The sequence below is a fragment of the Saccostrea echinata genome, unplaced genomic scaffold, assembly GCF_033153115.1.
Source record: "Saccostrea echinata isolate AGI-Se365-2 ecotype Australia unplaced genomic scaffold, CSIRO_AGI_Sech_v1 ptg000027l, whole genome shotgun sequence".
NCBI lineage: Eukaryota > Metazoa > Mollusca > Bivalvia > Ostreida > Ostreidae > Saccostrea > Saccostrea echinata.
The window spans coordinates 10,779,340-10,804,192 of record NW_026889776.1 but is presented as its reverse complement, the minus strand read 5'-3'; the positions used below and the strand labels follow the sequence as shown (position 1 = coordinate 10,804,192).

At 31.2% G+C, this 24,853-nt stretch overlaps 1 protein-coding gene across 2 annotated transcripts; it reads right to left on the bottom strand.

Annotated features, from left to right (window-relative positions):
* Positions 1 to 2,751: 2,751 nt before the first annotated feature.
* Positions 2,752 to 21,114, bottom strand: LOC133193380 (uncharacterized). 2 transcript variants are annotated; one of them, XM_061329319.1, is made up of 6 exons: positions 21,025 to 21,114; positions 5,996 to 6,269; positions 4,419 to 4,607; positions 3,911 to 3,988; positions 3,506 to 3,604; positions 2,752 to 3,389 (listed from the first exon to the last, which is right to left on the bottom strand). In XM_061329319.1, exons 2-6 carry the CDS (start codon positions 6,214 to 6,216, stop codon positions 3,245 to 3,247), a joined length of 732 nt encoding a protein of 243 aa, XP_061185303.1. In that variant the 5' UTR covers positions 6,217 to 6,269; positions 21,025 to 21,114; the 3' UTR covers positions 2,752 to 3,244. The 2 variants fall into 2 exon arrangements, with proteins under 2 accessions (XP_061185303.1, XP_061185301.1); XM_061329317.1 differs by lacking the exon at positions 21,025 to 21,114 and adding an exon at positions 11,839 to 11,924.
* Between the last annotated feature and the right edge of the window lie 3,739 nt (positions 21,115 to 24,853).

Below are 24,853 nucleotides of genomic sequence, written 5' to 3'. Positions count from 1 at the left end.
TAATTGGCTTGGCAAAATTTTGTAAGATTGTAATGTCTTTATTTCACTCTTGAATTCCTTTCAATACCTCTAAATTAAAATTGTATATTATATATGTTAATCCTTTGTTCAATTTTTACCTTTTCATTGTTGATTTATTTCTTGTTTGTACTTTTATTTCTCATGTGAGGCCATTAAGTGAAATAAAATAATTCAATGTTTCAATTGTTTCAATGGTGAAATACGAAAACGATTTGTACATTTTTTGCTTTTTAATCAGTTATCCAGACTTAATTCTTTTATATCAATGAAATCAAGTTTTAATTGAATAATTCATTGAAGACAATTTATGAAATAAATAAACGATTGCTTGTTGTCAGTTTCCTTAAACATTACCAGTACCTTAGATCCGCCAACGGTAACTACCGCCCTACTCTCTTTTTTGCTATTCTAGGGCTGTTTATCGAAAATGAAAGTATACTTTTAATCAAATTTACGATAATTACTATGCCAGTGATATCTTAATATAGTTTACGGACATCACCTCATACCTAGTGTATTCTAAGAGGAGTAAGTATAAACTCTGGTGCAGGAGTTTCGGAGTTTATTTGCAAAATGCATTAATTTATAAGTATAGATTCCATAATTTCAACCTACCGACACATTTGATAGTATTTTCACTCTGTATCGTAATCTATATCAAAGGGAAGTATTTACACACTCTTCTCAGGCAAGATTAGCAAAGTCTTCTAATGGATTTCTACAAAAGATTTTAAATTTTTTCTTATCATTCGCTTGAGCTGGAATCATTTAAATATATATAAAAAATTCTATCTCTAATGAGAGCCCTGTTACTACGGACCAGTATATTTTTCAATACCATATTGAACATGCCCAAATTTTATCAAGGGTAATGAAGCTAAATATTCCTTTAAATATTCGGTTATATAGACAGTGCCTTAATATTTTAGACTACATTTAAGAAACATGAATTTTGCAAAAGAGAACTACTCTATTTTTCACGCAGTTTGAGATAACGCAGTTTGAAATAAGGTTTAAAGTGAATGACACTCTCCGCATAATGATAAGTTAAATTTCCAGTAATTTGTCATCATTTTCCATAATGACCGCGACGTTATATACTGGTAATTCACGGAGAGAGTGCACTGTGATATTCTATGGGGACACTGATCATTCCTGCATTTAAAAAACATATTTCTCATGGTCCATCTCGCAAACATAAAAATAAACCTTATATTATTTGCACACTGGCTTATATAAAGACAGGTTGATAATTATATAATTTTGGGGTAAAACAAATTTTAAAATGTATATCAAAATTTCACAATAAGCGCGAAAGATACCAGTTTCCATTGGAAAGAGTGACACTGTAAGCTACATGTAGGCCATTCAGCAAATTCTGATGTCAAGTATTACGTGTGGTCATTCATTGATTTTTTGTGATAATTACTTCACATGAAAACTTTGTATACCAATATATACATGTTTGTATTACTTTGATGTCCACTAAAACAAGTGTTCTGCTGACCGTTTCTCAGGTTTATTTGTGCACTCCCCCTTCTAAACTGAAATTGCTTCCTACATGCCTGAATATTATCTCAAAATATTTATCAACAAGCAGGAAAAAAATTGGAATCTTGATTAAACAGATTAAACATACATCACTTGTTCCGTAACAAGAGAGATGTACAACGCAAGGAATAACCGCCCTTGCCGCAATCCAGCATCGAAACTCATCCGTACGTACGTGTTGAGGAACTGAACAGAAACAAGCAAAACGATGTGGATTGTATATGGACTTTGAATATGCGATGCATAAAGCACTAAGGCAGAAATGTCCTGCTCTGATATTGACTAGTAGAATTTATTTTTTTACAGGTCTGGTAAAGTATTAATTTAGGACTTACGACAGAATACAAAGATTGAAAAATAGTCAAATCGAGACATCGTTCAGTTTGTCCATTGATTTAGCTTTCCTGGGAGTAAGTGAGGTTGAAAACAGTTTTGTTGAAGATGATATGTCAACGCACCACAAGAACCCAGACGTTCAAATTTGAAGACTATATCCTTGAAACGTATGTGTCACCAGATTCGCAGTACATGTATCCTCCTCCTGTTTTGGACAGCAGAACCTTGCCTAAATTGAAAACGAACCAATAATGGATCGAGATCATTTCATAAGAATTTCAATGCACAAATCTGCAGCGGTCATTCTTCAGTGTACATACTTATTGATGTTGTGAAGTAAATATAGGTAATCAAGGCGTGCTTGCTTATTTCGAGCCTCATTGGACAATTATTAGATGCAGTGTCATTGAAGGACCTCATAAAAGTTGTTGGCTATAAATACCTAGCTAAAACTGATTTCTGAATTTGTAAACAGTATCGATCAGTAATGTACAGCTATGTGTTCTAATTTTGATCACATATTTTATGTACAATTTTTATATGTATGGAGAACGTAAATAACAATTAAATAGTGTTTCATAACTGACTATTTTAACATTTATCAAGTATTTTATTTACAATGCTCAGCTTTTTTTTTTTTTTTTTAATTTTTTAAGGAATAAAATGAGGTAATAAACTAGTACTTTTTAACTGACTCTATGGTTTTCACAAGTATTCTCCAATTTTTATGCCCTTTCAAAAAAAAAAAATCCACTAGAATGAAATTATTTTCTCTGCACAATTAAAAAAATTCCCAAATTTGTCAAATGAAAGTGCCAACTGAAGTTTTTAATATTTATTGGGAATACCTTGTAAGACAATTTACATACCATCATTTACAAAGACTTTCAATAAGGAAAGTCATTAAATTTAAGAGACCACAAAAGCTGTTATTTATGTACATTTTGCATTGAGAATTAAAGTGGAATAAAATTATACAACTGAAAGGACGTGTTTGGACGCATACATTAGATTTCTACTCTGTAGTCGTAAATTTCAAACAAAAATGTCGTGAAAGAAATTGAATGCATCTAAAATCATAAATATATCACAAATCATTATCTTGCAGCAGTTTTATCATGCACAAAACATCGCTTAAGAACTAATAAATAAGCCTTAATAAAGATGATATACTTTTCATGCTTTGCTTTACATTAATTGTTTGTAGAATTAACTAAACGTCATTTATCACTATATACACAGTCATGTATATGTACAATCAAATAACATGTTTTATCTGTAATAAAAATATCTATTGCAAGCATTTGTTTGAAACATTAACACAGAAATAGTCCAACTAATGTATTGATTGTGATTCGATATTTTCTTTTAATTCTGTGTACTTGTAGAATTTTGGTAAATATTTCCCGTACGCATGCTCCACTGTGATGTTCTTGGAGTTTCTTGAATTTGTATCTAATAACTGTGAGGATGCTAAAGACCTAAAAAAAAAAGTTAATTATCAAAAATGAATTTGTAATTTAATAAGCATTACGTATATAGAAATAAGAGATAATACGTTTATAGCTAAAAATGCTGACGAACTTGTATTACTTACAAGAAAGAATTTGACAGTGAACTGTTCAGATGCTCTACAGACTTTATGCTACATGTAGATTTGTTTGTCCTTCCTGTATCGTCTAGATTTGATTTAATTCTGTAAAAGTGGTCAATACAATATCACAAATAAAGTATTCCTCTGTCTTCTTGAAGTAGAATGAACTAATATATGCACAAGAGCTGATATTAAATATGAACCATGTTTCTTCTTCAGTTTCTTTTAAAGACCCACATTAAAATTTTTCAAATTCTTTAAAGGCGAAGACTTAATTACATTCCTGAAACGTATTTTAGAAAGGCGCTGTAAATTTTTGAAGTTGTGAATTTTCCAGATTTGTATAATTATATTGTCCAGGTGATGATTGCAAAAGATCAATAAACTTAAAATGAAATCAATACTTACTGTTCAGAATTACATGAAAGCTTCGACATAAGTTCAGTGTTGAGGGTAAAAACTGATGGTGACGAAATATTGATGGACCTAAAATAAAAGTATGGTACATTTGTACATCACAGCATATTTTTTTAAAAAGAGGATTTACAAGTGTTTGAATGCTCCGTTATATTCTAAATTTCTTTGCATCCTATAATATTAAAACAATATTTTATAATACAAATTTTATGCACAATTTTCCTGGACAACTTTTGATGTATGAAAGAAAATGTCTGAATATTATTAAAGACATCGAGTGGAATCAAATGTACTTCTATGAATATGTTTTGATAAAATTTACAATTTATCCGTTTAATTCAAATTAATAGTTGCCAAAGGAAAATACACAAACATTTGATTTTTTTCCCACAATACTAATGCTTTTTTCTTATATTGAAGATGTAAATCACATTTTAAGCCTTTTTCTTCATTTTCTTATTATTAATGATGATTTTTCGTTAAGGAAGTTTTAACTCACTTTGAATTTTTTCCTGTTAAGTCTGGTAAAGATGAGGATATCGAAACTAATCTATCATCGGATTTTAATGAGAATTCAGAGGAACAATATGAAAGCTGTGTGACTTGACTGCTCCTTCCCGAGGACTCCGAGTAACCGGAAGAAGAAGTTCTGAAGGAGACATCCGATGAAGAATCTTCTAAGCTGGAACTGAAAATAGAGTTTAAAAATCTTTATAGAATAAGGTTTTTGTTTCTGAAATATATTTCCATTCCATGGATAATTTGAAATTACAAATATGTTGATTTTAAGACTCAAATATATTTTTTGTCTTATTATTGTCTTCAAATATAAATTCCAAGTTTATTATAGTTCACCTTTTGTCTTTGCAAAATACAATTACTTAATTAGAATCAAATCTACAGCTTAAAATGTCTGATTTAAAAGTGTTCGTTTGGGGTCTGCAAGTAAATGAAAATTTAATAAACTACCAATAATATTTTCCGTTGTTTCATATCTATTTTCAAAACGTGCATAGTTTTCTTGACTAAATAATGGATTAAGAATTTATAGTATACAAATTATAAGGGTCAAAGCACGTGACATAAGTTAACTGTTTCATTCAAAGAAAGTGACAATTTTGTAACAAAAAAAAAGTAACATGTTGTTATTATAACAAGAACAATGCCAAATCTAATATCACAATGTCTCTATTTACAAAGTACTCATCTATCTACAATTAACTACAAAGGTAAGACATGGGATATCAATCGTAACACTACTGTGTCATTAAGTAAACATTTATTATCTTTCCTCACTGAATTCTCATTCATAAAAAGTTAAAAGTACATGTATGTCTAAAAGATTGTGGATGGCTTGGCACTTTACTTTGTTCTATAAGGTTGTCCTCTTTTTGTACATGTACTGTGTTCAAAAGGGGGAATTTCGCTAAACTCGGAAACTTTTATCAATGGTAGAAATTTCTCGCAAACTTAAAATGGAGTTGATAAGCTAAATATTAAACATTAAAAAAATCCATGCATGGATTAACGAATCTTATTCCTTTTAATATAGCATGATTAAAAAAAAATCTATATCCGAAACGTTTAAATGTTCATGGTTGACGTTACTTCTACTAAGAACAGATTCTATTATGTCTTCACTACTTGGAGTAGACATTTGCTTTTGCTTTGGTGCCTGTCTTTGATGAATGAAAGGTCAAAGTCATATAGTTTTGGACAGGAGTGTAATTGTCATTGTGCAAGAAGGAAATATCTGATGATGTCAAAACAATCTTTGTATCTATGTATATTTTCAAAAATCCAGAGTATTTAGATGTCTCTACTTTCTTGATTAATGGCAAATAAAATTTGCGAGAAAATAATTTACACCTATTTATTATTCGCCACAGAAACTAATTTAGTTTAAGTACAGTAAGAAGTAACTATGATCGCTTTGTGAATGACAAAATACGGGACGCTTTAATCTGAGGGAGGTTAAGCCTTGATCACGAATGTAAGAAATTGATTAACAGTTTTTCAACGTGGGTGTTTTTTGCCGTGTGTTTTATCTTTAGAGAGGGTTACACGTGTACTTACTTTGTTGAATATTTATCATAATCCTTCTTCTCCTCCTCGCTTTGGTTTACACGGTGCTTGCACGGCTGTTTCAGAAGTCGTAGAACAAGTGCGAGGATTACCAACACTATTAAAGTAGTCACTGCTCCTATTAATACCCTATCCTGTATGCTGAACCCTGTGTCCTTCTCTACAACTATAGAAAGTGTTTCATTTCCTGAAATTTTCCATTCGTCCTCCATTTTTCTGCACTAAATTTAGGTGCCAATTTATATTTTGTCAGATGTCCTCTATCCTACAAGAAATAAAATTGTGTTCCGTGAATAATTTATTCATTCATTTCATAATTTGTCTGTTCTCAAAATATGCCCTTTTGTCTGTTCTCAAAATATGACTTGTATTATGAATTGAGAGAAAATTTACAAATAGTCAATTAAAATTGGCATTCTTCCAATTCATAATATGCTAAATTTCAAAATATACCTGTTAATTTATAGTTATGATATGTTCATAAATTGAAAGAAAAATGTGTAAATATAGTCACTGCATTAAATTTGGCATTAATTTGCCTTATAATTCGTTTGTGCTCAAACATGCCCTGTGAATTAATAGATATAAATGTTCATAAATTGAGAGAAAATGTATAAAAACATGCATAGTAACTACATTACAGTGGAACATTTGAATACAAAGTGACAAAGAAATCTTGATTTAGTATATAGTTTAAAATTCTGTGAATTCTAAGACTTTAATGCAATATAAGTACCACGGAGCTGAAATTCATCCTTTACTTTTTGAGAAAACAATCCTAATTTTTGTCTGATGATTTTTTTTCCATTCTTAATTTTGAATGCGTCGGTAGAGTTTGTTGACATCATTGAACCCATTCATCAGGACCCTTGATAACACTTAATTGTTTAACTCGGTCGTCATGCTTTGTTTCTTTTCTGTAGAACACTGTTACACATGACGTAATGTAGATTATTCAAAATATGTGACGAACTGCAGTAGATCTAGACACTTGACAACCACGAGTGCAAACAGGTTCACGGACATGAATCAAATAGTGCAAGGCTTGGCAAAGTAAGGGAACTGTCTAAAGTCGACTGTAATTTTCTCAAGCAGGTAAAAAAACATTTCACGCCCACTTTATGTAGATGAAAATTATATCAAAATCGGTCTGGTAGAATAAATTAATGGTTGATTAGTTGATCAAGAATTCGATTTATTTTATCAGAATTAAACAATAACTGAATTTTTGAAATCATTAAACGTTTTACTTTGTTTACTTTGAAATTTCAAAAAAATACAAATACCATTATTCATGTAAGTTTACCTTGCTGGATTTGAGGTTGAAAAGGTAAAAACTAATCAATTTGACCCATTTTTTAAAATGTTCCTTACTTTCAGTGATTTTTTTCTTTTGTTATCAGTCTATTAATATATAATGCAGACAAGCATAAGACTTTTTTATCACTTTTTCAGGCGTTTGTCTGTCTAACTACCACAAATATCTTGAACCAGAATGAAAGATTTCTAATTTAGCACAATGTCTCTTAAAATACCAGAATTTCTAACCTCAGAAATCTTGAACTTACGTTTTAATCTTTGTTTCTGTTAAAATCATATGATGCGCACTTCAACTTTTGAAATGGTTAAATGAAGGACTTTCTAATTTAACCTGTGTATACTTTGTTAAAGGATCTTTTGAATGTTATCAAAGGTTAAGGAAACATGACCTTGAGCTCGACCTTGGACATGCATTTTGTCTTGAACTCTATTGACCTTTTTTAAAGCGATATTTCTTTTTATTTGTAGTAATGCTGAAAAACTTTTTGTATAGTGTATTGGAAATGTTTAATTAGACAAGAAATATGAAGTCTTAATCGTGACATAGTCAGAAGAACCACTCTCCATGCAATGTCATTTCAAGCTCTATCTATGAATAAAGAAATGTTCTGAGAAGTTAAACTACATTCACATATACAGCCAATTACCTAGGTGAGCTCTAAGAAATAAATATAAGCTTCATCACCTGCATACGGGATATATATCTCTCAGTTGATTCGATACGCAAGAGCATGCTCTACGTATGAACAATTTCTAAAACGAGGTAAATTATTGACAAACAAGTTGATGAAACAAGAATATCAGCTGTCTCGTTTAAAGTCATCATTTCGTAAGTTCTATGGTCGATACAATGACCTTGTCAGCAAATACAATTTATCATTGAGTCAAATGCTGACTGACGTTTTTCATACTAATTGTTAGGCCATTATTTACACACTGAATTGTCGACGGATTTTTCCGTTATTTCCCGATCATGACAAGGAGCACACGGTGGGTGTGACCGGTCGGCAGGGGATGCTCACTCCTCCATGGCACCTGATCCCACCTCTGATGTTTAGAGGTCCGTGTTTGCTCTGCTCCTATTTTGTATTGTTTAATGGACTTTTGAGCTTGAATACTGTTCGTTATCTCCATATATTTCATTGCCTTAGGGCTCATGAATTCCAAATGCTACATAATGGCATGACCATACGTTTTAGACCAGTCTATGGTGTTTGATCAAAGATTTAGTATAAAAGTGTGTTATATTAAAATATTGCAGGTTCATCTACTTCAACTGGACTTTGAAAGTAGATTTGAAGTAGATCCTACTAGAGGACCATCTGTGTAATGCTGCCTTACTACAGTTTTAGTTCCGCGTAATTTTGCGTGAAGTGCCACTCGCGAAATAGAATTTCTGGAGTTGTTTTTTATATTGCTTAAGTAAAAATAAAACCCTCGATCATCAGTCCACTTACGAATTTATGTTCTCGCGATTTAACGACTATGAGTTATTTGGCAATACTAAGTACTTGCGTAAAATAAAGAGTAAAATAAATCTTAAAATTCTTAAAATAAAGAGTCTGAAGAATATAGTACTATTTTTTAACGACAATGCCTTCAGGCATTATTGTACAGTATTTTACAAAGGATTTGTAACTTCATAATACATTTATGTAAATTGACAAATCAGTTATATATATGAAAGAAATATTCACTTATATTAACCCTTCACCACTAAATATTAAGCAGATCTTGTAAAATAAAGTATTTGAATATTGTAAGATCTGAGGCCGCAATCTAATAATTTAGACGCTTAAAGCCACTTCTTGAATGTTTCAGATATAAGATCACCTTTACCAATTCGGCAATAAACATGAAAAGGGTAACCAATTATAACGTGTATTTTTGACTCAGAGATGTCTAAAACTGTTGGCTATAGATAATTTTCTTTTTATTACTTTTTTATATTTTTTTTCTTAACATGGATTAGGAAGCAAATTCTACAATTTAAATAAATCCTTTATTGACGCCACAAATGCAAGTGTAAAGAGGGTCATTAGCGTTGGAGGCAATCAGAGATGACAGAGAGCCAAAATTTTCTAACATTGGCTTTTTATCCCCTCGCGCAACTAGTTGCGGAGGGGATATAGCATCGCTACTGTGCGTATGTGTGTGTGTTAGTGTGTCCGTTACACCTTGTGGGCAAGATTTAAAGAGAATCTTTGCACCATCATCTCTCAGTCTTCACATACTTATGTGGCATTGTAAAAGGACGAACCCTATTCATTTTCAAGTTAATTGGTGATATAGTTCTTAAAATATCGCGTTTTTACCACCTTCAAACCCTGCAATTTTATGTACGAGTTGACAATACTCACTTCCGGTAAATTTAACAGATTAAAATTCGGGTCATTTCGATAGAGCTGCTTCGGTAAGTTCTACTTTGTATTCGCGTATTGTCATATTATTGCGTATCTTGAGAATGTTTCTATGAATTAAAAGTGTCATCTCTGTCACTGAGTAACTGAAATAATTTGATGAACGTCGCAGTTTCAGTACCAAATCACCACACGTGTGTGTTTACAATAGGGGCCTGTGGAATTTAATCTTGAGGCGCACATAATTCTTGAAAGCTATAAATATAAAGTTTCACAAGTTTCATTGACATCTCAACACCGGTATATTGTCACTTTTCACTACAAAAAAATATTACATCCGTGCGTATTTTCAGATTTGATGCATATTGCATGCTACTGTAAGGTTTACTCAGGTAAGTAAATTAATGAAATTTATAGCATACGTGATGTTTCTGCTAGGAATAAGGGAAACTGCCCAATCACGTATGATTGTTATGACCCCCCCCCCCTCCGATGATATCCACATTGACTTTTGTTAAAATTTAATTAGTGTTGCAATACATTTTAACTTCTTTACCTTATTTTAAACTTTATATAGTAATACTGGGTACCCTTGATTACTAGGCCTAGATGATTGTATCTTGTTTTACGTCCTTCTTGAGAATTTTTCTCTCGCATGGAGACATTGCCATTACCGGTGAAGTTCCTGGCGCGAGGGGATGCTCCGCTTAGCGGTGCTCTTGTTTTTTTTTTTTTGGTTCAGGGGAACTGATCCTCAACGACTTAGTGAAAAACAGGTGCATAGACTGCCTTCTCAATTACTACTTAGACACAAACTTTCTGTCGCAATAAAAAAGATTTGAACATAAAACTACATAAAATTTGGTTAAAGAATGTTCATAAGACAAAATATACGACCCCACCCCCCATCCCCCACCACCCACCCCCTTTTTAATTTTTTTTAAAAAATGTATGTAGAACTTTTATATATATATATATATATATATATATATATATCCTAAAATCAAAGAAAAAACATCTCTCATTTGTAAGAATTCGCGTCAGCCCCAGAACCCTGCCTTCTACTGCCCCCCCCCCCCCCCCCGCCCTGTTATGAAATTCCTGGATCCGCCACTGATAAAGATGTTTATTCGACCCAGACTAAAAATATCGCCAGGTACAAACTATCTCCTAATAAAAATTCAGGTGAATAATAAACTTGTGTTATGTAAATGAAATATTAATCTTTTTTATGTGCATGTGTCTTACTTCTTTAAAAATATTAATATATATCCCAAAAAATGATATACTAGTAGATTGTTACCAATGGTTACATAAATTGCTGCCAAAGAAACATTAATTGTTGTCAACGTTACATATTGCCAAAGTTAACTTGCCTTTTGCAAATGTTTCAGTAATTGTTGCAATTGTCACATTTAATGCTTTCAATCTTACACTAATTCCTGCCAATTTTATATAAAATGTCACCAACATCAATAAGGGGTCACTTTTTTTTTTTTGCATGTCAACTGAGTAGAGTCATACATTAAATGTTGTTTACTTAGTGGTGCATTCAGTGGTGTAAATTTCAAATTTATTGTTGCCATTTTTACATAAATTGATGCAAATTCTACATTTATTGATGTTAATGCTACAATAATTGCCAATTTTTCTATTCTTTGCGGTCAATGTTTATTTTTAAAATACTGGTATTGGCAAGGCTACATAATTTTTGCCTATTTAACAATTTCTGTTGCCTATTTTGCATTCTTATTGCCCATTTCACATTACAAATGTGTATGATATGATAAATGCTCGAGATGATCTTTAATAGAAAAAGATGCAGAAAAATGCTTTAAACAATAAACATCTGTGGTTGGAATGTGTTTTGCTTTGTAAAACTGATTAAGCAGAAAGGAATATTCTCAAGCAAGGTTTCATCTGAAGTAATTAATTATTTTTTTTTAACTCAGAGAGGGAAAATGCAGTAGGGCAATAATATAGTAGACGTCTGTTTTATTCTTTCTATATAGCAGAAAATATCCTGCAAAAATCAGGGAAAGTAAATACTGTAATTAAAAATAGGGACGACTTTATAATGATATAGCTTTATATCTCAAAGTACTATCATCGTTTCATAGATTTAAATTTTCCCTATATATAATTAATACTTACCGTCTCGGAAAAAAAATTCCTTTAAACTTAATGCATAAAACTTGCAACGAAAACTGAATCTATTAACACTACACTACACGGATTGAATGCAATACGTTGCACAGATATAATTGTCTTGATTTAATAAACATCATAAAAAGGGGTCACTTTTTGCAAGTCAACTGAGTAGAGTCGTAAACCATAGAAGTAGCACATTATGTGGTTTCGTGACAAATGTATATAAGTCTAGGGAAACCGGTTTGGTCTTCTAATTAAAGGAATGGGCGGAAAGAGCAGGGGTTCACATTCATGATCCGACAATTTTTGAACATAAATCAGTGTTTATTTATGATGAAAACACAGATATTATACAAAAAGGGTGGAGTCGTGTGTGAATTGCAACAACATTAGAAGAAATGAGTGCACTCCGTCCCTGAGTTCTTCAGCTTTAATAAGCATAGAATACATATATGTTTTTTAATATCTGAAATTTCCTTTGATGAGAAAGCAATCAGAATTTGCGATAAACTCTACTTATTTGATACATTTATAAATACCAAATGAAATATCAATCATTCTCTTATAATAAAATCTAAATTTATCAAGATTTTTTTTTTTTTTTTTTTTTTTTTTTTTTTTGGAATTAAATGATTTTTATCACCTGTCATTGAAGTTCAAAGTAGAATTTGACGCAAGAGGATTAGGTGATATTATATACAGTTTATCTATATTATATGTTAATTTCTACCGCGGTGGACCATTCATTTAAGGACGGGGCTCTATCTATTTAGCTATTCATGCTGGTGAATTATTTAACCCTTGCAGCTGCTTTCTTAAATTTATGGTAACTAATGCGTTATTAATAATTTATATTTGATTAAAATGTTTCTACAGAAGCAAGATAAATTGTTTGGTAAAAAAAGACAATCTTCAATAGATGCAGTGGGAAAAATTAGCGCATACAAACATGATAACGAATACAACTATAAGTTTTTTTTTACGTCTTCAAAGACTTTTTTATTGCAAAAATTGAGTTTATATTTCAAATTGTAGGTAAATTTAACTTAAGTGTGTTGTATAAAAAGTTAATGGAATTTTGTGACACATTAAAAAAAAATGAAGTATCCTTTCAATTACATTCGCGAAAAATTAGTTTTAAAGACAGTTTCTGCTTCCTATATTTCTATCTTTTGGCAACTTGATGTGTAACTCTGAGCTCTTAACTACAGACTTTGCTATTTTGTTTCCTATATTAAAACTTTAATAGTCTTATTTGTTTTTGTTTTTGTTTTTTTTTTTTCAAATATTAGGAACTTTGATATAGTTTTATTTCATTAGTAACTATTAAAGTAAACTTTATGCTTTTTCAATAAAACTAAACTAGCTATCTATAGTGCCAAAGGCTCACTTTGATACTTCGGTTTATTACACATGTAGTTATAATATGGAACTTTGATTAATTATTATATACATTCTCTTATTTTACACTACCAAAAGATGTGATTCTTTAATTGATAAAATAAAAACATTGATACTTTGATTTACTATACTGATACTATGGAACTTAATTTTCCTATTATTTTAAATTCTCTTATTTACTCTGGTCAGGCACAGTTAAAATCAACATTAAACAGTAAATTAGACAGATTCCGAAATGAGTTTATGTCTTCTATCGACGAAAAGCTCAAAGCTATCCGTTCTGACCTTGACCTTGAACTTGGAAAACAGCAAAACCAAATCGACTCATTGTCACAGTCTGTTGCGTCCATTCTTCAGAGACTTCAGGTGGTTGAAAATGTAGAACGCCCGGACCTTGTACAGTTAGTAAAGTCAGCAGATGAATCGAACACGCTGTTTGAAAACAAGGGGAACCCCCTGAACAACGCGGATGTAACGATTATAGCTTCAAACATTCCACAGGAACCGGACGAAGACATATTGGAGGTCTCAAAGGAATTGATAAATTCTCTAAATACATCAATTAATGTGGTTGCTGCTGCTCGGTTGAGAAATCGGAACACCGGAAAACCGGATTTAGTTAAAATTAGCTTTGAGTCAGTTCAGGATAAAATACAGATCTTGAGGGAAAAGAAACAATTGAAAACAGTGGAAAAGTATAAGCATGTGTTTTTGCGTGGTAGTAAAACTCATACCGAAAGATTATTGGAATTGAATGCACGTACACTGCTAAATGAATTGCCTCATGGAAAAGATTTTCGAATCACTTCAAACGGCCGAATTGTTAAGAAAACGCAGGACAGATTGCAACAGGATTCTCAGGACTATAGTGAAGGATAGGATCCGCACCGGTTCATTGAACACTCGTTAACTTTTTGTCATTTAAATGTTGGTGGCTGGACTTCGAACAATCATGATTTAAGACGTGCATTGATCAAATGTGTAAAAGCAGATATTGTAAGTGTTTGCGAAACGCATTTACCAGGAGTTACGGGACTTGATTTAAAAGACTTGGGTTATGAATGGTATGGTTTTAACAGAACACAGTTACATAAGAATGCTCCGAAAGCTTCTGGAGGTGTTGGTTTTTTAATTAAAACTGATATTATAAAGCATTATGAAGTGATTGTTATCGATAAATGTGTTGACGGGATTTTGGGACTTCAGTTTAAAAACAAAATTACCGATTTTAAATTCATTGTTTTTGCTTGTTACCTCCCACCGGAAAACTCGCCTTGGGGTAGAGATGCACTGGCATTTTATTCGCACATACTTTCACAAATGTATCTCAATAGTGAATCTGATGCAATGTTTTTGTTGGGCGATTTCAATTCTCGTTTGGGCAACCTGAAAGACTTTTGTGCCGAAGTTGACAATATCAGACCCAGGGAAACTATCGACTTTAATCAAAATCGACATGGTCAAGCATTTGCTGAATTTCTATGTGACGCCAAATTTTGTGTGTTAAATGGTCGGTATGGGGAAGAATCTAACAAATTTACTTCGGTTTCGTCAAAAGGAAAGGCTGTTGTAGATTACATATGTGTTCCTCATGATCAGCTGACAAACTTTAGCGATTTGATGGAATCAGAAAAATTGCAAAATTGTCTTGGATCCAGATGTCGTGTTCCAGACCATGACCTCTTGATATTCGAATACAGATGTAAAATTGAAAGTCCTGATGAAACAAGTGATGACAACATTAATTCAAAAAACAAATTTCACCATACTCCAAGGAAAAAGTTCAAATTCAAACAAATACCAACAAATTTCATGTGTTCGGACATTATAAAAGAAGCTTTGTGTGAAATTATTAGTCAAATAGAATTATGCAGAGAAAAACAAAATGAAATCGATAAAATCTATGACAAATTATGTAGTATTATTACAACTGAAATGGAAGAAAAAATACCATTCTTTGATGCATCCAAAAAAGCTAGAAAACGATTGAAGTACAATAAACCTTACTGGAATCAGGAACTCTCAGAACTATGGAAAAAGGTACACAAGTGTGAAAAATATTTCAGAAAAGCCGTAGGACGAAAGTGTAGACAAGATGCACGGTTACAGTTTTTAACAGCACAGAGATATTTTGATAAACGACTTAGATTTCATGAAAGAAATTATAGACGTGATTTAGCATTAAACATTGAAACACTTAATACAGAGAATCCAAGTGCCTTCTGGAAGGAGTTGCAGAAACTAGGACCGAAAAGAAATATTAGCATTCCGATGGAATATGTGAATGACGATGGAACTGTTCTACATGATGAGGACCGAATATTACGACACTGGGAGTCTGCATTCAAGAATCTATACACAAACCCAATTGGAAATTTTGATGATGCATTCTACAATCAAGCTATTCTACATAAACAAATCTTGGAAGGCAACTCACTGGATCCATTATTTATACCGAATGAACTGTTGAACAAAACTATTACCATAGAGGAAGTCAGTAAAGTTATTTTCAACCTAAAAAACGGAAAGAGCCCAGGAATTGATCAAATTTATAATGAAGTTCTCAAGAATAACTCTGTTACTAAAGTGCTACATGTGTTATTTATGTTCTGTTTTGAAACTGGTAGAGTCCCTTCTATTTGGAGGAAAGCTTTAATACGTCCGATTCCAAAAGGCGCTACAATTGATACAAGAATACCTTTGAACTACAGAGGAATCAGCTTATTATCAGTCGTTACGAAATGCTACAGTTCAGTCTTAAACAACAGAATACAGCAATACCTAGAAGATAATGGAATACTCTCCGACACACAGAACGGATTCCGTCGAAACAGATCCTGTGAAGACCACATATTTACCCTTACTAACCTAATACAAGATCGTAAATCTACCTTCGTTACATTCATTGATCTTCAAAAAGCGTTTGATTTTGTGAACAGAGATCTTTTACAGTATAAACTTCAGTTAAATGGAGTCAATGGTCCAATATATAATGCTATTTCCAGTTTATATTCTGAAACATTCTCTTGTGTATGTGTAAATGACTTTCGCACAAATTGGTTTGAATGTCCTAACGGTGTACGTCAAGGAGACAACTTATCACCCACCCTATTCTCCCTTTTCATTAACGATCTAGCAACAGAAATTTCACAACTGAATACGGGAATTTCTATTAGTGATCAAAAGATAAGTCTTTTATTATATGCTGACGATATTGCCATTCTCAGTGAAAATGAATCAGATATGCAAAAATGTCTTGATACTCTTACCAACTGGTGTAAACGGTGGAGATTAAATGTGAATTGTGCCAAATCAAATGTCATGCACTTTAGAAAACGCCACATTCCTCAAAGTCAATACAAGTTTAAAATAGGAGAAGAAGAATTACAGTATGTTAATCAATATCGATATCTTGGTATAATCTTTCACGAGAAGATGGATTTCAATATAGCGGCAGAAACTCTTGGTAAAGCAGGAGGGAGAGCATTGGGGTCAATGATTTCAAAAATTCATGATTATAAAGATGTCGGATTTAATACCTACGAAAAGCTTTTTCAATCTTGTGTACTTCCTATATTAGATTATTGTTCCGGGGTTTGGGGATTCAAAACATATCATTCTTTAGAAGTTGTACAAAATCGTGCTATTCGATATTTTTTAGGACTACATAGATACGCACCCGCAATCGCTTTAAATAGTGAAGTGGGCTGGATAACACCGACGCACAGGCGCTGGATCAACATGATTAGAAGATGGAACAGATTAATTGAAATGGACGATGACAGACTCACCAAAAAAGTTTTCCTCTGGAGTTATCAAAATAATGGAACATGGTGTTCACAAATGAAAGAAATTCTATATAAATTAGATATGAACACTCATTTTGATTTCCTCCGTACATGTGATATAAATCAAGCCAAATGTAAATTATTTAAGCTTTGCGAAGAAGAATGGAAATTGAAAATATTGTCGTTACCTAAATTGAGAACATTTGTGACTTTTAAAAATAATTTCGAAATGGAACCTTACATAACGATGAACATGAACAAACAAGAACGCTCCATAATGGCTCAATTTAGATGTGGTATCCTTCCGCTACGAATAGAAACAGGCCGATTTAGAAATGAACCACCACAAGAACGTTATTGTGTTTTATGTAAAGACGGATCGGTAGAAGATGAAAAACATTTCTTATTTCATTGTAAAATCTATGAAAATATCAGAGAAACTTTTTTTCACAATGTTAATTTAAACAGAAATGTAGATCTAGTTGAAAATTTAAACACTTTAATGAAAACTCATCAAAGACAAACTGCCAAATTTTTAAATTTATGCTTTTCAAAAAGACAAAAATATTTATACCAACCAAATTGATGTCATGCGCGCTATCCTTATTGAAAATGGAAATACTGTACATATATTAAAGTGACATATAGGTCCAATGGGCCGGGTGTAATGTATATACGTTTATATTGTATCTATTTGTTGTTTGAAAAACCATACACATGTCACTATAATAAATATTTACTTACTTACTTACTTACTCTGCCAAAAGATCTGATTCTTTGATTGATGAAATAACGTAAAATCTTTGATACTTAGATTTATCCTATTGAATATAACTGTAATAGAACTTTGATTTACTATACTTTACTATAGTATCGTTTAAGATACTTTAGTAAATGATAACTGAGTATAACATTTTAGCTTAGGCTTGGCCTCCTCGACATTTCTAGCTAAAATAATGGCCAGAACAATACTTAAACATAAGCAGAACACCTCTTACAAAGAAAATTTGGTAATGAATGATATAGTCTTAAACAGGCTTCAATATGACAAAATTGTGTGGTCATTCAGCACGTTTTACAAATTCGGTGTCGTGTGTCATATATGGTCCTTTGGAGACTTCTGATAAAAAAAATCGTTTATTAACATGCTTGTGGTATGTATAACATCTCGTTATACAGGTAAGGATTTTTTTTTTTTTTTTTTTTTTTTTTTTTTTTTTTTTTTTTGGCCAGGTTATACTTTCTAATACTTTTTGTACTTTTTAACTTTTTCTTTTTAACTTACAAAATGTACATGTATTTCACTACAACCTCATAGTTAAAAATTGTAAAGAGATTCCATTAATTGTGATTATCATTTCAAATTTCTGGGCTCAAATAGATCAATCTTGTTTTAACTCTGAAGTTTTAATTGAATATCCTGTCTTGTAAATCTTAAACATATGTTACGTGCAGTAATTTTATTTTTAAAAGAATTATTTTCATATTTGTATGCATTTTTGCAATCATGTATTTGTTATTGCCCTTGTAAACCACTGCTGTTACAGATTAGAGGTACCTACAAATTCCACCGCTACGTGGCAACATTGGTCAAAACTGGATATCGAAAAAAAGGGATTTGAAAAGCTAAACGTATACAATATCTATTATCAAAATTTGATGTATTTTCGAGATGAGACCATGGCCATGTTTAATGGTTTGTGTACCGAGCTCTCCCTCTTTAGCCAGTAATGTAACTTGTGAATTCTTTACATTTTTGTTTATCAATGAAAAACTTATCTATGTCAGTTTTGCTGGCCATAATATTAATGGACTATTGTTTAATTTGAAGGATTTATAAAATGAACACTTGTTTATGTTATTCATTTATGTATTAGGTTTTGTGGATGTATGTTTCCAGTCGATGTTTTACTTGTTTTTGAGAAACTATTTGTTTTTGATTGGTCAAAGTTTGTCCTAAGCCTAAATGTTTTCCAAGGACACAATTTGAGTTGAGTTAAAAGAAGTTAGATAATGTTAAGATATTATTTACCCACATTGTACATTTTGTGAAAAAGTCGATCGTCGTTTTGATAATAAATTACCATATTTAATTCTACAAAAACGGTGACATTAATCAAAGAGCAACCATCAAAAAAGCTTTTTTTAAGCTTTTCTTTGCCGTTATTATTTTTTCGATATGGATTATATTTTTTGAAAAAAGAGAGTGTTTTTAAAAAAAAAATGCTAGTAGAACGTCATGTATTGATTTATTGATCAAGAAATGAATTTCGATATATTTTTATCTGCAAAAAGCAATATCTGAATTTCTTTAAATAATTAAATTTCTATGTTACATGTAACTTACAAGAAATATAATTACCTTCATTCATGCAAGTTCACTTCATTGGATTTAAGGTTGAAATAATGAAAATTAATCAATTTGAAACATTTTTAAAAATGTGCTTGTAGATTTTTTTCTTTTATACTACCAGTGAATGTTTTCTTCTTCTTTATCAGTCAATTTACATATAGACAAACATAGGAGGTATTTTAATCTCTTTTTCAAGTGTATATTTGTCTAACTACCACAAATATATTGAACCAGAATAATGAAAGATTTCAAATTCAAATTTGGCCAAATTCCTCTTAAAATTAATATCATATTTCTTGAACTTACGTTGTAATCATTGTTCCTGTAAGAATCATTTGATCTAAACTAAAACGTCTCAAATGGTTAAATGAAGGAATTTCTTGTTAAAACAGATTTTAAAAACTCTTTTGAAACTTATCAAGGTTAATGATCCATGACCTTGAACTCGACCTTGGACGTTCATTTTCCCTGAAAATGTACAGATCATATATAAGCGATACTGCTTTATCAGAAAGATCGTGGACTGGCGCCATAAAATTGAAACCGATTAAGGGACATCAATGAAATTTTACACATTTATTAAACATCATATTTTCTGTCTACAGAATAAACTATAAGACAAACGATTTGCCTTATAAGAAGGTGTCAATGTTTCACTAAGCAATGGTATGACCAACGTACGACGCATTTTTATCAGAGTCTAACGGAGATAACGAATTGTGATCAATCTCATAAATTTAGTAAACAAAATGAATCGTGAACAGGGCAAAAATACGGACCCCTAAAATCACCGGAGGAGGAGTCAGTTGTCCAGGAGGAGCAAGCATTCCCTGTCGACCGGCAAAGTAAAACAATTTTCCACTTTTATCATTTTTTGTTCTATCTTATCTTATTATGCATTTTACTCTTCTGATTCTGCTCCGCTTGATTTTTATTTTTCACCTCAAACAGCATAATAATCGCTTTAATCTCTCTTAAGAAAAACCTAAAATGGTCCATCATCTAGTTTACAAAAATTTGAAATTCTATATCCATGAATTAAAACAGTCAAAAACATCTTTATTGATTAAAATGCTTATTATTGTCAATTTACATAAAAAGGAAAATATTCATCAAATGAGTTTCCAAATCCTAGCTTTTAACATATACATTTAGTTACTTATGATATTTGTACATGTGTTTGTTATGATAAAAGTTGGTAACATCACAAACATGTTTCATTCATAAGATCCTAGAAAGGATTTAATGAAAATATGATAGCGTTCGATATGGCTGGTTTTGAAGACACACATAACGTAGGTATTTATTTTCAATCCTTCATTATTATACAATTTATAGAAACAAATCTGTCCATAAATAATAATGAAATTAACAGAAATTTCTTAAATGATTTTTAATATGATATATATATTTGGGGGAAAACACATATCCATTTCATCTTGGTATTGTGAACGGATACCGGTATAAGCTTAATTATAAGGATTTAATTTATAGATCAGTTAACAAGAATGCTAATTCTGAATTACACTAGAGACGCTAATTTACAAAATAGAAGAAACATTCACAAGTTTTTTTTGTGATATATTTAGATATACACAAGTTTTCAATTACGGCGTAACAACACAAGTAATGTATAGAATTACTTACCTGGTTTTTGCAGTGTCAATGATAAACCAGTTTCACTTGTTTAATATTTAACCAAAATATTCACTCTAAATTGTGGGAGTGTTTGGTGTTTATAACGACATGATTATATCCAGAAATGTTTAAATTAAATATGACAACCCACTTTTCTTCCGCTGAACAGGTTAATCCCACCTATCAGGGTATTTATACTTACCTTTTTGTTTCTATTAAGACGTTATAGATGTGCGGTGTCGCCGTATTAGGATTGACTAGCCCAGGAGAGGGCGTATGTGATGTAAACATTTTTTTTGTAATCGATGACAATAATTACCGTAAGACAATGTTATTCTCCCTGATTTTCGCTCAGCAAGTAAATATTTTCGCTTCATTAATACCAAGTTCAAACTAATTAGTGACGCAGTTTTACAACCAAATGTGCTTCCTTAATTCTAAGTGTAAAGTTTATTTAAGTTAAATGGAAAATGATCAATGTGAATTTTCCTTGGTTTATTGAATAAAAGATTATCATGTTATATTTCATTTTTTTCTTTCTCTGTATAAAAAGAAACATTGATACATTAATGAAAAAAATAACTTAAATTTATTACATCTTAACATTTAACTGCTGATCTCCAAATTTTTTACATGTAAATATTTGATGATGACATACAAGAAATGAAAAATAAAAACTTGAATTCATTACATTTTAACATTTGAATAACGATCTTCAATTTGTTTACATACAAATATTTGATATAAAAAAATTATTTTATACCTCATACATTTTAACATTTAAATGCTGACCTCCTAATTGTTTAGATATAAATATTTGATTTAAAAAAAAAAAAAAACGAAACAAAACTCTTTTTTTTTCAATTTATTACATTTTTACATTTAAATGCTGACCTCCTAATTGTTTACATATAAATATTTGATAGAGGGAAAAGAAGCCATGATATTGTTTGGGTTGCCTTGATTGTGAATAAAATTCTCTCTCTCTCTCTCTCTCTCTCTCTCTCTCTCTCTCTCAAATTATTATTATCAAAGAGTTATTAATAAACAGCTATGAGTAAATATGAATCACATGAAGTAATACAGGAATGCTGCTTTTTTAGTGGTTAAAATTTGCCAATTTGAACATATTTTTCCTACAAGGTGTGATTGAATGTTACAAGTAAATTTAATATATATTAAATCATAAACTAAAAAAGTGCCTATCTTACGAGTCATGGACTTTATAATTATCTTAAAGTCAATCTATCATAAGTTTGATTCTTACTTGAGGTTAAAAAAAACTGAAGTGAAACAAAGTTTAGGTTAAAAAAAAAAGAGTTGTAGGTGGACACGGTATTAGATTATTTGTCATCGTAGTGTAAACGATTACCTCTCTCTCTCTCTCTCTCTCTCTCTCTCTCATAACAGGGAAGGGAGTATTTACAACATTCCTCGTGAAGGAAAGGAAAATTGCTATCGAGTTTTGCGGCACTTCTTTCTGATATTCTTTCACTCTGTGACAAAATAATACTTTGATATTCTTTCACACTGTGACATAGTATCACATTTTTTTTTTCAATCAATAGATTACAGTATTTCACTGTTGAAAATATAATACATTGCTAAAAGTGACCTCCTTGTCCGATTGGAGGGATTATTCGTTTGATTATTTTATTTAGTGAATGTAAAATTGTGTATAGACTGGTGTTAGCATCAATCACAAACTAAGATAATGAAAATCTTTTTTGCTTTGTTGGGTGTTTCCTTTCAGATTTTAATTTTCATTTTTCAAGCTGTTAATTCTTTTAACATCTGAAAACTCATCGTCTCAAGCCACGGTCCGGAGTCCGCATATAGCTCTCTCCAGAATGGGAGATGATCGAACATTTTGGCAGTGGTTTGCGACGATGTTGAAAACTGTATTGCAAAGAAAAAGACAATATTGGGGTCCATGAATGGTATTTACATGTAGCATACTTTCTAAGGCTGCCTTTAAACATACAGCTGCAGAATATTTTTTTTAAAAAAAAGCTTTTCTTCTCCCTCCCTCTTGCGTTTAAAATTTTAGTTGACGTTAAACGTAAAGACAACCTAACTTGCTAAAAATGTATTTAAAATGTATTAAAACCATTACCGTGCTTCTTTCGAGAAATCAAAATTTAAAAATAAAATTATCCATAGAAAGGGTATCAGCAGATTGAGTTAAATCGATTATCTCATTTACAGAGAATTATTCATATCTCGACATTATTTTACAAAAATATAATGAAATTTAAAAAAAAAATCGGTAGGCAAGACTACGTCGTAAATCTAATCCAAGGTCAACTGGTTATATAACCAAGGTCAAATCTGTCTCCATTTCAACGAGGACAAACAAAAGTAGGGCATTTTTGATAAACATATGCATCTAGCCATTGTTTTTCTTTTCTTTCGTAACTTTTATTAATTGTTAATTATATAACTGGATATGTAAATTGTTATTCAAATGATCATGATTTTCTGCAGAAGATTTGCAGACAAACGACGCTCTGGACTTATTAATAAAACTATTATTCTGGCAGTCAATCATTTTTTCAAGGCCAACAATGTCCAAAAATAAATGAAATTGTTCAAGATGAAGTATCTTTTAATATTCTTTATATATACTCCTACTTCTTGATATCAATTACTATCTTTTGCGTATCTCAAAACTAGTGCATGTGTAAAATATACACTATAAAAGCAAACAATTCATTTTAGTATTTAGGATCGAGATCAAAAGATCGATGTCTGATGAATTAAAAACTAAATTTTCATAGTAAGGAGAAAGGGTTGTTAGAGCTCATTTTTTGATATTTTCCGACATCAATATTTACCAAATATTTTACCTTTATGGAATTGGTCTTCAAAATGTTTCTTTTTAGGAACAGACGTAATAAACGTAAGAAATGATAATAGTTTTCTAGATTGTTATAAATCATCATCAGTACTCGATAAACAAATTTGAATCATGATCCGCATTCATCAAATTTAGTTGAAGGGGGGGGGGGGGCTTGATAAGAACTACCAAGTATGTAAATTTAGTTTTTGTGAGGCATTGAACTCCCGTTAAGTTATAGATACAATTTATGATATACACCTGCCTTGTCTTTAAACAAGCTCTTATTTAAAATGATATGCCGTTCTGTCGTACTACTTATGATATTTCACCGAAAATTTTGGAGTTTTTATTCTAATTATTTTGCTACTAATGCATTGGCACTACATGGTGTCGACGACATTCCTTCATTCATCGAGTTCTATCTGCTATACACTGTATGTATTAATTCCCTACGGATGAAAATATAGGAAACTCTGTTTCCTTTCTTTCTGCCTGTCACTCTTTCTGTCTGGGACCTTCAGTCTGCCAGTCACTTGCTTTTTGGGGCCTTTTTTTCTACATTCTTCCATGAAATAAACTGATTTTTGGTATGTGGGTCTATCTACATGTACCTGAGCTACTGTAAGAGCTCGTTCTGTTTTGATTTTTTTTTTTTTTCGGATTGCGGACGTTACTGGTCGTGCCGAATTGATTATGAAATACTCTCAGAATTCAAAATTGTTGATTTTGCAATAAGTATCAACAGAACTTAATAATTTTTGAAATTAAAAGCATCCCAAACAGGATATACATGAATAAGAGTAACTTTTTTTTTTTAATTCTAAGTTGAAATAGCATCGGGAAGCTTATCATTTAAAAAAATTAAAGATAAAATAAATTAATCAAAATAAAATATGATCATTTTATATATGAATAAGAAGTCAATATGTTAAATATTTTAAAACATATATGGCTAAATATCTCCCTGCATATATTTATTTACATTTATTGTGTATA